This window comes from Meriones unguiculatus, chromosome 21 (assembly GCF_030254825.1).
Source record: "Meriones unguiculatus strain TT.TT164.6M chromosome 21, Bangor_MerUng_6.1, whole genome shotgun sequence".
Taxonomy (NCBI): Eukaryota; Metazoa; Chordata; class Mammalia; order Rodentia; family Muridae; genus Meriones; species Meriones unguiculatus.
Window position 1 is genome coordinate 52,456,990 of NC_083368.1, and position 14,985 is coordinate 52,471,974.

The 14,985-nt window shown below is 36.8% G+C and overlaps 1 protein-coding gene across 2 annotated transcripts in view; it reads right to left on the reverse strand.

The window, feature by feature from the left end:
* The window catches only part of Wasl (WASP like actin nucleation promoting factor), a 49,808-nt gene that overhangs the window by 10,783 nt on the left and 24,040 nt on the right, over positions 1 to 14,985 (reverse strand). For both annotated transcript variants that reach the window (XM_021638770.2, XM_060373963.1), the window contains exons 2-8: positions 12,776 to 12,910; positions 10,227 to 10,313; positions 9,236 to 9,332; positions 5,910 to 5,933; positions 1,998 to 2,166; positions 947 to 989; positions 48 to 201 (exon numbers count right to left, since the gene is read on the reverse strand). In XM_021638770.2, the coding sequence (XP_021494445.1) occupies positions 48 to 201; positions 947 to 989; positions 1,998 to 2,166; positions 5,910 to 5,933; positions 9,236 to 9,332; positions 10,227 to 10,313; positions 12,776 to 12,910 (709 nt within the window). The remainder of the gene's footprint in view (positions 1 to 47; positions 202 to 946; positions 990 to 1,997; positions 2,167 to 5,909; positions 5,934 to 9,235; positions 9,333 to 10,226; positions 10,314 to 12,775; positions 12,911 to 14,985) is intronic.

Here is a 14,985-nt window from a genome sequence, read left to right on the forward strand (position 1 = left end):
ATTCAAAAGAAAAAAATAGCCAAGTGCCAAAATAGACTAAAAGTTACCTTGCCTTCGGAGTTCATTTTTAACAGCTTCTACACCTCCTGTTTTCTCAATAAAGTCATAAATAACTTTTGATGTTTCTCTGTCTTTAAGCTGGGCCTCAGAGATCCCACACATATCAAAAAGATTCTTCAATTCTGGATCCAAATTATTTAGCTACAAAAGATAGGACAACTTCTAAGTAGGCAATTCTGTTCCAAAGGCAAAACTTAAAATTTACTTATGTCCTTCTGAAGTTAGAGTCACAGACTTTTAGAATGGTTATGTAATTTAAATGCTAACACTAAATATTTTTATTAAGAGATACAAACAAGAGATTTTTTCTACTTTATCTCATGTCTTCTATGCCTTCAGAGAGGGCATCCTATTCCTATTTTTATTAACCTACTCAAGACTAGACCTTGTGTTCATCTATTCCAACTTGTCCTAAGATTTAGCTTTAATCCTGAATTACACAAAAAGTTTGAAAATTTGAGGGCAAGAACCTCCTTGTGCTATCAGTGCTAATCAAATGAGTAATGATAATGCCTCAAAGAATAATCAGTTTAGAAACAAAGAGGATAATTCTGTAATGGGATACTCAGAATTTAATTATACTATTTTTCCAGTAATATGATATATATTCTCCTGAAATTATTACTTAAATTATTTTTTCTTTTTGCATTCAAAGCACATAATTAAGGAAAACAAACATTTTGTCTTAAGAGACTTAGCAACTGTGACAGAGTACTATGAATTCAAACCTCAGCAGCACTATATACTAGGTTTAAAATGGTTATATAATTTAAAACTGTTTATAAGCTGTAAAATGGTTTTAAAACTGTAAATAAAAATCCAAGGATAAGCCATAGCATTCCCATGTATCTGAGCGATAGGAAATACAACTTAAAAATATACTCACGTCAAAACCAGTATTTGGATCCCATCCAACATGTCCAATGTGCCTAATAGAAAGACAGAAAAATTAGAAAAGTAATGCATACAGTGCCTAAATACTTGAAATCTGTTATATACAGCCCAGTTTCTTTTGCTTCTATACATTTCTTGCAGACATCTTCCATTCTCTATTTATACATCAAAGTGAAAAACCATTATGTTCAACAACTAGTTGAATTAAAAAAAAATGACATCTAATCTTTCTTTTCAGATGAGTTGAAAAGTAAACTGCCAGATTCATGACACAAGCCTGGCTTGGTAGTACACACATGCCTGGACACTTGGAATTCTAGGCCAGCTTGGGCAACACAGAAAATCCATAGTGTTTCAAGAAACAAGTAATATAAACACTACTGAGATATATCTAATTATTAAAATCAGACGATGTGGGTATTTTTTCTGAAAGCCTGATCCTTCAGAGAGCCTATTCACTTTTTCCTAATTTGTTCATTCTGTGTACAACAGAAATTTAAAAAACCTGATAAATGTACACATCCTTCCTGCTGTATTTTGAATATTAAATGTCCCCCAAAGGCTCATGTATCTGAACACTTTGTCCCGAGCTGATGTTGTCATATGAGAGGCTGCAGACCCTTCATGAGGTGGAGCCTTGCTACAGGAGTTTACCACTGGTGACCAGACTGAGGTTTACAGCCTGGCCCTGCTCTCTCTGCATCCCAAATGCCCAGCTGGTCCAACACTCCGGCTGGTCAGCTTCTCCATCAGGATGGCTGACCTCCCCTCTGGAAAAGTAAACCAAAATAAACTTTCCTCAAAGTTGCTTTTTATTGGAATATTCTACCCCAGCAACAGAAAAGCGACTATTACATAGTACCTCCCAAACCAAAATCAAAAGCAGCAAAGATTACATAAAAGAATGAAGATCAACTTGGGTGTGGTGGTACACACCTGTAATCCCAGGTACTGCTCTGTAAATTCAAGGCCACCCTAGACAATACAGCAAGATCAGCCTTTGTTACTTTTTAAGTGAAGATAGCACAGAAAAAGAGCCTTACTGGAAATTACTCGGTGTTCCAATATCTGCCTTGGTTAATCTTTTCTTTTTAGCTTTTCCTTTCTTCTTTTCTTTGGTATGGGAGATGTTGTTGACTTGTGAACCATAAAACCTATTTGTTGTGATTTCTGGATTTTTTATGTCAACTGTAGCCATAGGTAGATTGGGACCTACAAAGAGAGCCAAATTTGTATGAGAGACATATAATTTAAGAGAATTTTATAGAATAATAATTTATAATTTGCTGTATTTTATGTAACTTATGCCTACTTACTTTACCTTAAATCTCATGAAGTACATTAATGTCTATAAAATTTAATTAACCTGGTCACTTAAATTTCTTTTTTTACTGTAATGCTGGTAAAATGATATATACAACACAAAACAACAGTTATAAAGAAAATGATGAAATCCTTGTCTTCTCTGTTTCAACCTTATTTACCAAAACAAAAAACAAACAAAAAAAAAAAACCTTTAAAAAAATGTTTTACTACCACCCTGCCCCCTACCCCAAACTGGAAGAGTCAAGGACCGGTGTTGGCTACCAGAAGGCACAAGGCTCAAATACTTAAAGTAGAAGAAATTCTAACACTCAGAACTCTTGCAAAGATCTAATGGTAGAAGTACCTAGGGACCTTCAGAGAATGTCAGTAATATCTTTAGGAGTTACATAAATGATGCCCACACTTGTTTATGATTCACAAAGATTATCTAAAGAAATAAAAGTCTCAGTACAACACATTCAATTTAAAAATTCTTATGAGTTCCCAAACTTAAAGTCAACATGTTTTTTAGACATCCCATTTTAATATGCAAATCTCTGACAAAACCTCTAAGACCAAGTTTCCTTTGAGTTCATTACACTAACAAGAATTTTCAAAATATATCAAAATATCACTAGTTATAAAGAAGAACCAAAGCTTGAGTCTGGTGACTTGGTTTGAATGAAAATGGTCCCCACGGGCTTACATGTTTGAATACAAAGGCCTCCAGCTGGTGGAACTGTCTGGGAAGGAGTAGGAGGTGTGGTCATTGGAGGGCTTTGAGGTTTCAGAAGCCCATGTCATTCCCAGTCAGCTCTCTCTTTGCCTCTTGCTTCTGGATCAAGAAGCAAACTTTCGGCTACCGCTCCAGCACCCTGCTGGCCCACTGGCTGCCATGCCCCTCACCATGATGGTCCTGGACTCTACCTCTCACTCTGTAATCTAAAGTAACTCAAGTTTCCATTTAGCTATAATAAGAACAGAGAACTAAGCTAAGGTAAGAGTTGAGAAACAGGTGGCAGAGAGGCCTACTGAGGCAGAAAACTAAATTACATTTTAGGAATATATATATATAAAACTTCTAAATAAAGTGTCTTTTTAATAGTTACATATTGAAAAGGTTTCATACACTAACACATAGGTCCTGAGAGTGCCAGCAGTCAGAGCAAACCAGGGTTAAGGTGTCCACTGCCATCTAGTGGTGACACATCAAAATTCAGTACAACTATGCATCAAAGGTACTACTCTCCACACCATGGAGAGAGCAAAACTTGCTGTCTCAAAACTCCCAAAATGTAGCTCATCACAAACTACCATATCTGTGATATATCCGTACATTTAAATATTTTTATAAATTGGAAAGTATGAATGCATTGGCAATACTAGCAGCACAATTTTTCCCTTTAACAACACAACAAAAAACAAACTTTCTCATTTATTTAATGAAAACAAGTTAGGACTATTAGACCAAAAGGCCAAAACTATACTCAGGATTTAAAAACCAAGAGTGCCTTTAACCCCAGCATTCAGGAGGCAGAGGCAGGAGAATCTCTGTGAGTTCAAGGCCAGCCTGGCCTAGACTGTGAGTTCCAGAACAGTCAGGGCTGTGCAGAGATTCTGTCTTAATAAAACCACCCACCCAACGAACCAAAACCAAGAACAATCCAAGAAAGATAAGAAAATTATGAGCAACTCAGTAGGAATATTAAAATTGTAAGTATTCACAGCAATTAGGGGTCTGATCACAACACATGTTGTGCACATTGAAATAAAATGTTTCCAGAAATTTTAAACTATGGTTCATAAATCTATTATTTTAATATTTCAAGTTATTTTCTCCAAAATTAGATAGTACCCCTACAAGGCCTTTACAACTAGTATTCAATATAATAAACACCCCCCAAATTAAAATACTGGCACTTATCAGGAAAAACCTCTAAACTGTATTAAAAGTTTACATGAACGACCCATGATTTAGCTGTTTTTTTTTTTTTGCCTCAGCCACATACCACCTTATTATCTTGAGATGTGTTATTTATTCTCTTTTAGGCCTAGGTTTCTCTTTCAAAATCATTTTAACATTACAGTGATTATGCCAACTCTTGAGTCAGGTTACTTGGGAAAGAAGTTTTCCCCAATATTAATGGTGCAAGTTACTTCTATATTTCTATTTTTCAAATATTACATGGGAGAAAACAGGAGCTACTTCAGAAGACATTGAACAATGCCTGGCAGGTGGTAAATGATAACTAATTTATTGATCATTATGCTAAGCCTTTGATTATCTTTTATATTCCACAGCAGCTATTATTCGTAATATTCCTATGCAAAAGGCAAACTGTGTCAAACTTTGGCGCAGAGTAAACAATACTGAAGGCAACTGCCCACTGAGATTTTTAAAAGGTTAGAAAAATAAAATTAATACATCTATCTTTAGTCCATGTTTTGTATCTGGAAAATAGATTTAAGAACAAAATTAAAAGGTAATCTACTTGTATAAAGAACACAGACCTCAATAATCACTAATGGTCATCCTATATTAAGGGTTAAACAAATTTCCCTAAATAATCTAAGTTCTGAAGGAAAGATTTAGGAAGCATTTAAAAAACAGCAGCTAGTCTACTGATAGGGGAGGTCCTCCCCCACTTCCACCTGACCCTAGCCTATCAGGTCTCATCAGGACTGTCTGGCTGCAAAGTCCTCCTCTGTGGCCTAGTAAAGCTGTTCCCCACTAAGGGGGAGGTGATCAAAGAGCCAGGCACTGAGTTCATGTCAGAGACAGACCCTGTTCCCCTTACTAGGGTACCCACTTGGGAGACTAATGCAGCCATGGGCTATATCTGTGCAGGGGGTCTAGGTTATCTCCATAAATGGTCCTTGGTTGGAGTATCAGTCTCAGAAAAAACAAAAACAAAACAAAAAACAAAACAAAACAAACAAACAAACAAACCCAAAAAAACTCGTGGGCCCAGATTTTTTGGCTCTGTTGCTCTCCTTGTGGAGCTCCTGTCCCCTCCAGGTCTTTCATCTCCCCCTTCTTTCGTAAGATTCCCGAGCAATAGGATTTTACTTTTAAGGTTCACATTAAAACGTAACGACAGCAACGGAGCCTATCTCCAGAGAAAAGAACATGGAGCACGATGATGCGGAGAAGAATATTCACTCATCACATTTAAGAGTTCACTGCCAAACTCAAGTGGGCTATATGCAACTACAGTTAATACTAAACACACTTTCACAAGTAAATGTTCATTTAACAAAGTGTGTTACATAACACATGACAAATATTAAATATTATGTTGAAAAGTGTTTTAAAATGAAAAAAAATTGAAAAGAAATAAACACATATACCAAATAAATGCAATATCTTTAAGAAAGCCGTAAGAGCATGCAGTTTTTAAACAATGAATTTGGGAAAAGAAAATAGAATAATTCCCACATTCACACTATGCTTTCACTTTATGATAGGAAACAAATTAAGAACAGTAAATTTCTAAGTTTTGCCTATCATTCTAGAAGATGAAAATAAGAAGAACTTAGACTATTGTATTCGATCATAACTATTAAGTATTAATCCATACTATACATTTCTACAATAATTAAACTATAATTTGAGACTTTTTTTTGGTCAATAATCACCAAAAGCTTACCATTTTGACCATCTCGTCTTTTTTCTGTTAGAATAAAAAAAAAAAAGCATTAATTATACACAAAACACATTATAAAAACAGACTATATACCTAATGAAAAGAAAATCTTTGTAACAGACTTTATCTAAACCCTTACTCTTGAGGTGATGTGCAGCTGTTTAAGGAATCTTTCTGAAAATCAGAAATAATGTAGATATCCAAGTAAAAGAAAAATCGCATTCAAAAGACTAAGCTCAGTGCGGGGATGCCATGAAGACTGGAGAGGAGTGCACGGGGGAGCCAGTCAGCACCTCAGGGGCTCGCCACACTGGCGCTCAGGGTGGAAGGCTATGAGCTGCAGTTTATTTAGCACGAACAGAAAGCTTTCCGGGGGGAGGACAAGTGACATGAAAAGTCTACACTCAAAGTCTAGTCTCAGTGTTGTGTGCAAAGAGACAGCAGGGGGAGAAATGGACAGCAGGCTGGGAAACTAGTGATAGGTGGATATTAGCTGTGAAGCTAATGATAGCCAAGCTACAATGTATATACAGAACCACATAGAGTAAGGGACTAGAGGGAACAGGGATCTCATTAGGAAAGGAAAATAGAGTAAATTTTTATGAGTGGGATTTTCTAGAAGGATCAAGTGGGAATAGGAAGGGTAGTACAGTGGGAGGGAACATGGGGAGAGACAGCTAAAACTGAGGGATTTTGAGGGGTATACATGTACATACATATACGTGTATACATAATACATACATACATATACATATGAGCTCTAAAATGATATAGCCAAATAATGAAGAAAACAGAGCTCCCCATCCCCCCCCAAAAAAAAGCACATTTCAACAACTTTTTTATTTGTTGGAGGCAGGATCTTGATAGCACTAGCTGACCCAGAAATTGCTATGTAGGCCAGGCTGGCCAAAATTCATGGACAATTACCCTGCATCTGCCTCCCAAGAGCTGAGGTTACAGGCATGCACCACCGTGACTGGCTGTGTTTAAAGACTTTTAAACAATTATAATCTTTACATATTTTCCTAACTTTTTTGAAATTTTATGAGAAATATCAATGACTAATGTAGTAAAATAATTAGCTTATAAATTATAACCAGCCTAATCAGTAAGATTCAATTGGTAGACAAATTAAAAATCCTACCAACGGGAAACAAAGATATAATATTCCATCTCATGATCAAATGAAGCAACAATTTGATCATTTAAGGAAAGCTGTTTCTATACTATGAATCTTTATTTTCATAGTGACATTAATCTCTGCATGCAGAATGGTGTTTACTTAAATATAAACTCTACTGAGATGAATAAAAGGTTTAAAATGCAAGTTTTAAGAGCAAACTTGGAAAACATATATCCTTGGTTGGAAGCCATTTAAGTGAAGAAAAAAAAAAAGAAAAGAAAAAAAGAAAGCAGGTTGAAAAGGATAGAATCGAAGGCTCCCATGCGACATGTGCTAATCGTATTACCAGAACAGTGTGTCTGCAGTGCAGCCATCGGCCTGCTCGTACTACAATGTGAGTGCTGTGCTCAAGTCTTTTTACACACTAAAAAGGACCATGCAAGCTGGTGAGCTGCAAGCACAGTACTCAAGACGACTAATCTAAAACTGTATCATAAAACTACTTCAAACGTGGACCCAGTAAGACTAAAGAGAAAGCCTGAGAGAGTGTGTGGTAAGGGCTACAAATGGCAAGCAGTGAAGGAGAGAAAACATCAATCTACTGGTACAAGCTAGACCCATGTGACTAAGGTAACAGAGGAGACCGGGTTTGACTTAGTACAAGAGCCAGAAACAGTGACCAACACAGCTGTATCCCTACGACCATGTTCTCTGTGTGGCTGAAATCCTTTACCTAAAGTTTAGACAGCCACTATATGCAGAATTCCTATCCTAGGTAAAACGCATCCTGAACTTACCTATGGGTTTCAAATAAACTACTTTTAACAAGTGCTTTTGATTTTTTTCACATCAAAATGCCATTTATTCTGCTAAAGGTTTTCCCAAAGCTCCACTAGATGACCATCATAAAAATGTCACTAAAAACAATACTGAAGGCCCGAAAGAAGATTCAGGGATGCTGTGCTTGCCTGGCAAGTGTGAGGATTCCAGAATTCATGAAAAAGCTTTGCAGATGGCAGAGACAGGGGAGCCCCAGAATAAAAGGCTAGCTGGACTTACCAGCTCAAGGTTTAGCCAGAGACCCTAACTCAATGAAGGAAAAAGTGATCAAGGAAGAAACTCAAAGACAAATATACCATTTCCATGCCACCATATACTAGGTGCACCTGGGCACAAATATGCAGACAGAGAGACAGACAGACACACACACACACACACACACACACGCAGTGGGGTATGGGGGTGGAGAGACAAAAACAAAACAGAACAAAGATACTGAACCATAAGATGCGTAAAGGTTAGGTTTTGTTATCAGAACATTAAATACTTTCTGAACAAAAAATAAAAACTGCTCAACTCTACAATAGCAAGGCCCTAATTATCCTCCTATTTACTCACCATAAATAGAAGATAGAGTAAAGCAAAAAGTGGTTTACTTTATCTTTTACTTTTAAAATTTGTTGGGGGGTGGGGTTCAAAGTGAGGATCCAGTATTGACAATGTAGAAGTCAGACCAATGACTCACTGCAATGTACATTTTCAGCTGTTTGGGCAAAAGGGCATCTGTGTGACACACTACAGTTTCCACAGCAAGATTCTGTTCTGTTTCATTTTATTTTTTATTCTTTGTTTTTGTTTAGTGGCGGTTTTAAGGTGGATCTGGAGGGATGGGGAGATGAGTGAGAATGGAACGCATGACGTTAAATTCACAAAGGATCAACAAAAAGTTAAAAAAGAAGACAGTGAAAATACACTGGGATATCTGAACAGTGGGTATTTGGCAGTACTAAATAATCATTACATTCTTTTCTTGTATTAAAAAACAGAATGGGACTTCAACAAAAAGTGTTCATTTACAAACATAAAAGTACTTAATTTTGCTTTTAAAAATGCCATTAATACTAAAAATTTTAGAGTCGGTGAACATGGAATTTTATCAGCAGAAAAATGTTACTGAAATAAAAATCTTTCTTTTGAGGCTGGTATCCTGGAGCTTTGTTGAGGGAACGGCTAGAGAGTAAATATTCCAGGTTGTATGGATGCTGCCACAACACTTCAACTGTGCTATGACAGAAACTAGCCACAGACTGTATGTCTATGGGCAAATGGACCTCAACTTCTACAGTTTATACAGTACCAGCCAATGAATCACACCTGACTGACAATTTTATGTATAAATGGAAAAGGAAAACAAGGAGGCATTTACCAGATTTCCGCTGTCGTCGGCCCAACAGGTCTGTAACTGCTTTTCGGAACTTTTTTGCTTCTTCTTCATTGGCAAAATTAAGAGCAACTTGACAAGTCTTAAGTATTTCCATCAAAAAGAACAAATAACAAAATGTATAAATTTTAGCTTTATATAACAAAGACAATCCACAGAAGCACACTTCAAAAGTCATGTTTTAAGTAACTTTAAGGCAAAAAGCACAGAAAAGGTAAAGTAAGACTGTTAGAAAGGCTTCCTTTATGATGACATCTTCCTTGTCTGTGCGGGATACCCTGGAACATACTGATAAAAGGCTGAGTTCCAGAGAAAGCTTCCTTGGTATCAAGCCTCCCACCTTTCCATTCTCTAGACCTGTGACCATTGCTAAATTCTCTCATGTTCTCTGGACCTCAGTATCTTTGAAAATAAAAATATCAATAAAACTACCTTTAACACGTTAAAAAAAAAAAAAAAGGCTTCCTTACATGGCAGAAACTTAACAACTGAATACTTGATCTTCAGAAAAGAAAATCGTTGTTTGATTTCAACAGAGCTTCATAAAGGACTTAGCTAGAGACAAGGCAACTTCGTGGGTGGAATGAAAATACCCCCATCAGTTCTGTGTAAATGCCTGGTCCCCAGCTCACAGAACTGTTTGGGAAGGATCAAACAGTGTGGTCTAGTAGTGTGGCTGTGATAGTGTGGACGGGCAGGCTCTGAGGTTTGTAAAGACTGTGTCATTCCCAGCTAGCTCTCTCTGCCTTTGGCGTGTGGATCAGATGTGAGCTTTCACTACTGCTCCAGAACCAGGCCTGCCTGCCTGTGGTTGTGATTGCTGCCATGATGGCCATGGACTCACCCCTGAAACTGTGAGCTCCAAATAAACTCTTCTCCCTATAAGCTGCCTTAGTCAAAATGTCTCTTCTCAGCAAAGTAACTAAGATAGTAGCCAACAGAATTATCATTAAGACAAAACAAAAATAGGACTTACATCTCCAGCAAAAGTATGAAAATATCCTCTAGGACTATTATATACAAAGTTATTGTATAGCTCCTGTTCCCACAGTAATTTCCCATCCTAGAAAAAAAAAAGGGGGGGGGGGAGTTAAAATCTAATAAAAAAATGCCTCTAGGACTAAAAGCAAACAACTCATTAAAACCATTTCTATAAACAAAAATGTTTAAGAACATATCATATACATGAGACAATAAAGTATCACATATCTTACTGAAACCTGTATATAAGGGGGTTTCATTCAACAGGACAACATTACCATGTGCATCTCTTAACCAAGTGCATAACTGGGCTCACTAGATCATCACTATCACCCTGATCAAGTGAGATGCCTCATTGTGTAGCTCCATTAGCTAATTAAAGGCTACGTTCCATCAAACACTGCAGTAGTATCTGTTGCCCTTTCCCTCAACTTACAGATGCACAATAAGCAAATACATCTTTTCTGGGCTGCTCAATAATAATCACTGAATTCTGGACTTCTGCAGAGCGGCCTAATGAAACACTAATACAAGTACTATCAATCATGTGGCAGCAAGACTGGTGATTAAAACACATCAAATTTAAGCAAGAGATGAGAGATCCACAGAATACTGTCAAGCCCACAGCTACAGTGTAAGAAATACACTTATGGAGGAAAGTGCTGGGGTTAGCAGCTGCAAGTTCTGCCCCACTTAAAGCTAAGGAGAAGAAAGCAGGCAATCTTTTTCCATCATTGGAAAAAGAACAGAACACCGCGGACATCTCATTGAGGCTCACAAGGACTGTCTAAGATCTCTGGGATTTAATATGTGACATGATGTCCTACATTGTGAATGATTAGTCCCTGAAGAACAAAGACTAAGTATTTTGGAAGTTCTTTGATGAACTTTGACAAGTGCATAAAGTACAATTTAGTAAAAAAACAAAACAAAAGAAAAATATATGAAAAACTGCTATGAAAGTATATGACTGCTACAGTGGACATATCTTTTCTTAGTGTAGTTGTATATTTACTATGTTTTGAAACTGTGCTTCTTACTATTGGTTAAGAAACATAAAGCTACTTATAGAGTCTCTTCCAAACTATGCACATACTCTTTCTTTTCTAAAATGACTGTCAGAGTTAGCCAGTGTTGGTAATAGGAGCATGCCGAATCTCTCAGCTGTGTGCTGGGGTGCACAGATTTTAAGAAGCGTTTATGAAAAGTAAAGTAACTTAAATCTCAGTTGCACTGGTTTCATAACAGTCCCCAGATGGTTATCCCATCTTACAAGTAAACAAGCTGGGATCCAGAGAACTGTCTCACAGCAGCAGTGTGAATGCTCAATGCCAGGTTTAATTTACAGATTTATTTTTTTGTCCTATTATACTTACTGTCATATTTAAATGGTAACGATAGAGTCTTAGAGACAGAAAGATTCTTTACATGTACAGAAGACAGTTCCCTTTAGCAAAATAGTAACTTTTATAAGTAACAGCATATGCAAAGCTAAAATATTTGTTGTTCCCTGAAAGGACTGAATACTAATTTATAATGAGCAAGATGAATAAAAGTACGTGATGAAAGTCCAAGACAGAAAGGCCTACCTAATAAGCACTGTATGATGGCAATGAGAAGGTAAAATACAGGACTAGTATCACCCGCTTCATCAGTGAAGATAGGCATTCTAAACAGGCCACTGATGTCTGGAACCTATGTATAGCTTTATCTGTACAAACAGACTTACAATAAAGTTTAATTTATACTTGAAGTATAGTAAAAACAGTAATAAAATAGACCAACTTATGTTACAGTTAAGTCTGTAATATAAGTTGTGAAAAAATAATGAATTATTTGCTTCACAATTTTTTTCACTTTTATTTTAAGACTGTGTCTACAGAAAAGTATGATATATCACTTTAAAAGATATGGAGAAACTATCCTTAAAGAAACCCAGCAAAGCCATTCGGTGGTGGCACATGTCTTCAATCCCAGTACTCACTCTGGAAGCAGAGTCAGGTGGATCTCTATCTGCCTGTTCTGTAGATCAAGTCCAGGACAGCCAGAGCTACATAAAGAAACCCTACCTTGAAAACCAAAACACAAACAAACAAAACAAAAAAGAAAAAAACCCCAAAGACGACTGACCTAACCAAAACTTGTAAAGTTCACAGATAATTATCTCATGTTCTATACATTTTTTCTGTATACTGAAGACACCACTCAAAGGTAAGTAACACTGAAGCAGTTATCCAGGTAGATATGGATTTTGGAGCAATGTATAGAGTCTCATATTGAACATTAAAGACTGTTAAAAAAAAAAGACTGTAATACAGCAGATGACTAAGGGACAGAAAACAAAGTCATAGGCAAGAGGTGTCATAACGTTTTTAACTCAATTCCCACTTGGTTCCAATACCCATACTTAAGTATCTACAACAAACTTTCTAATGTATCAATTTAAAAACACATGCAAGACAATCAGAATATCTAGACTAAATTATAATCAAGGCTGACAGCTTAACCATGTACAGGTTAAAATGAAATCAAAACAAAACTTACCTTAATGTCAAATACTCTTAGAAAGTAAGACCTTTGAGGATTGTCCTTAACAAGGCAAGCGACACCACTGCACTTTTTTGACCACATACAGTTCCGATCAGCGGCATATAACTGCACCACTGCCGAAGACATGGTCTGCAAAACAGCAAGTAAGCAGCCATTACCTTCAACACACAGCCCCTGCTGACAGCCTGTCTCCTGAAGCACCAAGCCAGGACCACCCAACCGAGTGTCCCATGACAGGACACAATGAACATTCATTATCCTAAGTCCTTTCTTTTTTGATGTTACAATTAGTACTCATACCAATAATTATTGAAAGGTAGTATTTATTGATTCTTAAAATGTATCTGGAAACACACACTTTCAAACACTACCCTATGTAATCTTTACTCGTTACACTCAAGAAACATAACACTAAACAGCACAAACAATGCGTCTGACAAACTGCCAAGTGAGAAACTGGAAACGTGCAACTTCAGATCCTATATTTCACATGCCCGTACTCACACTGCACTTTGAGGACAAGGTCATTTAAACAGTGGAACAACCCTACCAGGGAAAGCTGACTTCTATAAAACGATTGCCGCTTCATAGCAGAAGAACTAGATCAAACCTCCAAGTAAGACTCAGGAGTACTAGTAATAAGCAGATCAAGACAGAGGATACCCCCTCTTTTAGAAATGGCAAAACCATGGCAAAGATTTAAAGTGACTTGCACAGGTAGCACAGAAGCCAACGTGACTAACAACTGTCTGGATCCCCCATGAATGTGATGCGGTGGAACTCTGATGACAGCAGGAGCTACCTCCCCACTTGCAGGGAACATCGTGGGTTGACAGGTACTCCAGGACACCTGCTTGCCACTTTTCCTGTGGTATGAAACAATGAAACTCCCACTTAACCTGATTTATTTTTTTAATGTTGTAATTTTGAAAGCAGATATTTATTTCTCAAATGCATTCACATACAGAGACAGCACTAATAAATCTAAAAATAACAATTACAGCTTCCAGATCTTTAACCTCATTTCTAAGTCAAAATTTAAGAAATTAGCTATGAAAACACTTATTTAATGTAAATATAAAAGTAAATTATTTCATGAGTCATTTTCCAATTTTAATTAGCATATACACAACAATGGCTTTCATCATGACATTTTATAAGGCACAAAATGTATTTGATGTTTACATCCCACAACCCTGTCCTGTCCTGCCTGTTCCCAATGATCTTCTTCTCCCAACCATCTCCCTTCCATTTCATGAATGAGATTTTAAACGTACGCAATCTAAGCAACCAAAAGTAGGATCTGATTAAGTATTATAATGTCTAAGGTCAGAAAAAAATGGGCACTGTATAAACAGCAGACTACAGTAAGACGTGGAGTTGGAGGTATAGTATTTCGGTATCATCTAATTACACCTAGGAATTGACTTCTGGTAAAAGAATTCCCTTTAACTATTATATAAATAAATAAAGATTTATAAATCTTATTTATGTCAAAATCAAGATGTAAGATCAGAATACTACCAGGGACCAAAAGTTCATAAAGACATTCTAGGTTACAATGCTCAATGTAAAAAATTTCAGCTAAGCTTCATGGAAGGAACTGGGAGATTTCCTTAAGACGCATTATTAAAAATTATGAAGACAGCCTAGGAACATGAACAGGATGTACACTGGAACACTGGTTTAAATATACACTGAACAGGATGAGTGGATGGTGGCCTGATGGAGACATGCCTATACTGCTGTGTAGCACAATTACAGGGTGACAATTCCAGAAGCTACACCAGTTCTCAACCTGTGGACCATGACACCTTTGGATAGAATGCAACCTGCATATCAGATATTTACATTACAATTCATAAAAGCAGCAAAATTATGGTTATGAAGTAGTAACTAAATAATTTAGTGATTGGGGGGTCACCACAGCATGAGTTGTATTAAAGGGTTGCGGCATTAGAAAGGCCGAGAATCACTTGTACCCTCAGCAAAGAATGCTTCAACAAAGAAAAAGACCAACAAAGACCACTCAGGGAGAAAAAAGCAAAAGTCAAAAAACACTAGATTATGTATTCAAGTGAAAATTTAAGAGATTATAGCCCTTTAATGTAGTGCTGTTCAGAAATATTTCTGAAGAGAAAAAGAAAACACAATCAAACAAGACATCTGACAATTTTTCTACTTATCTGTTACCAAAATGTAAC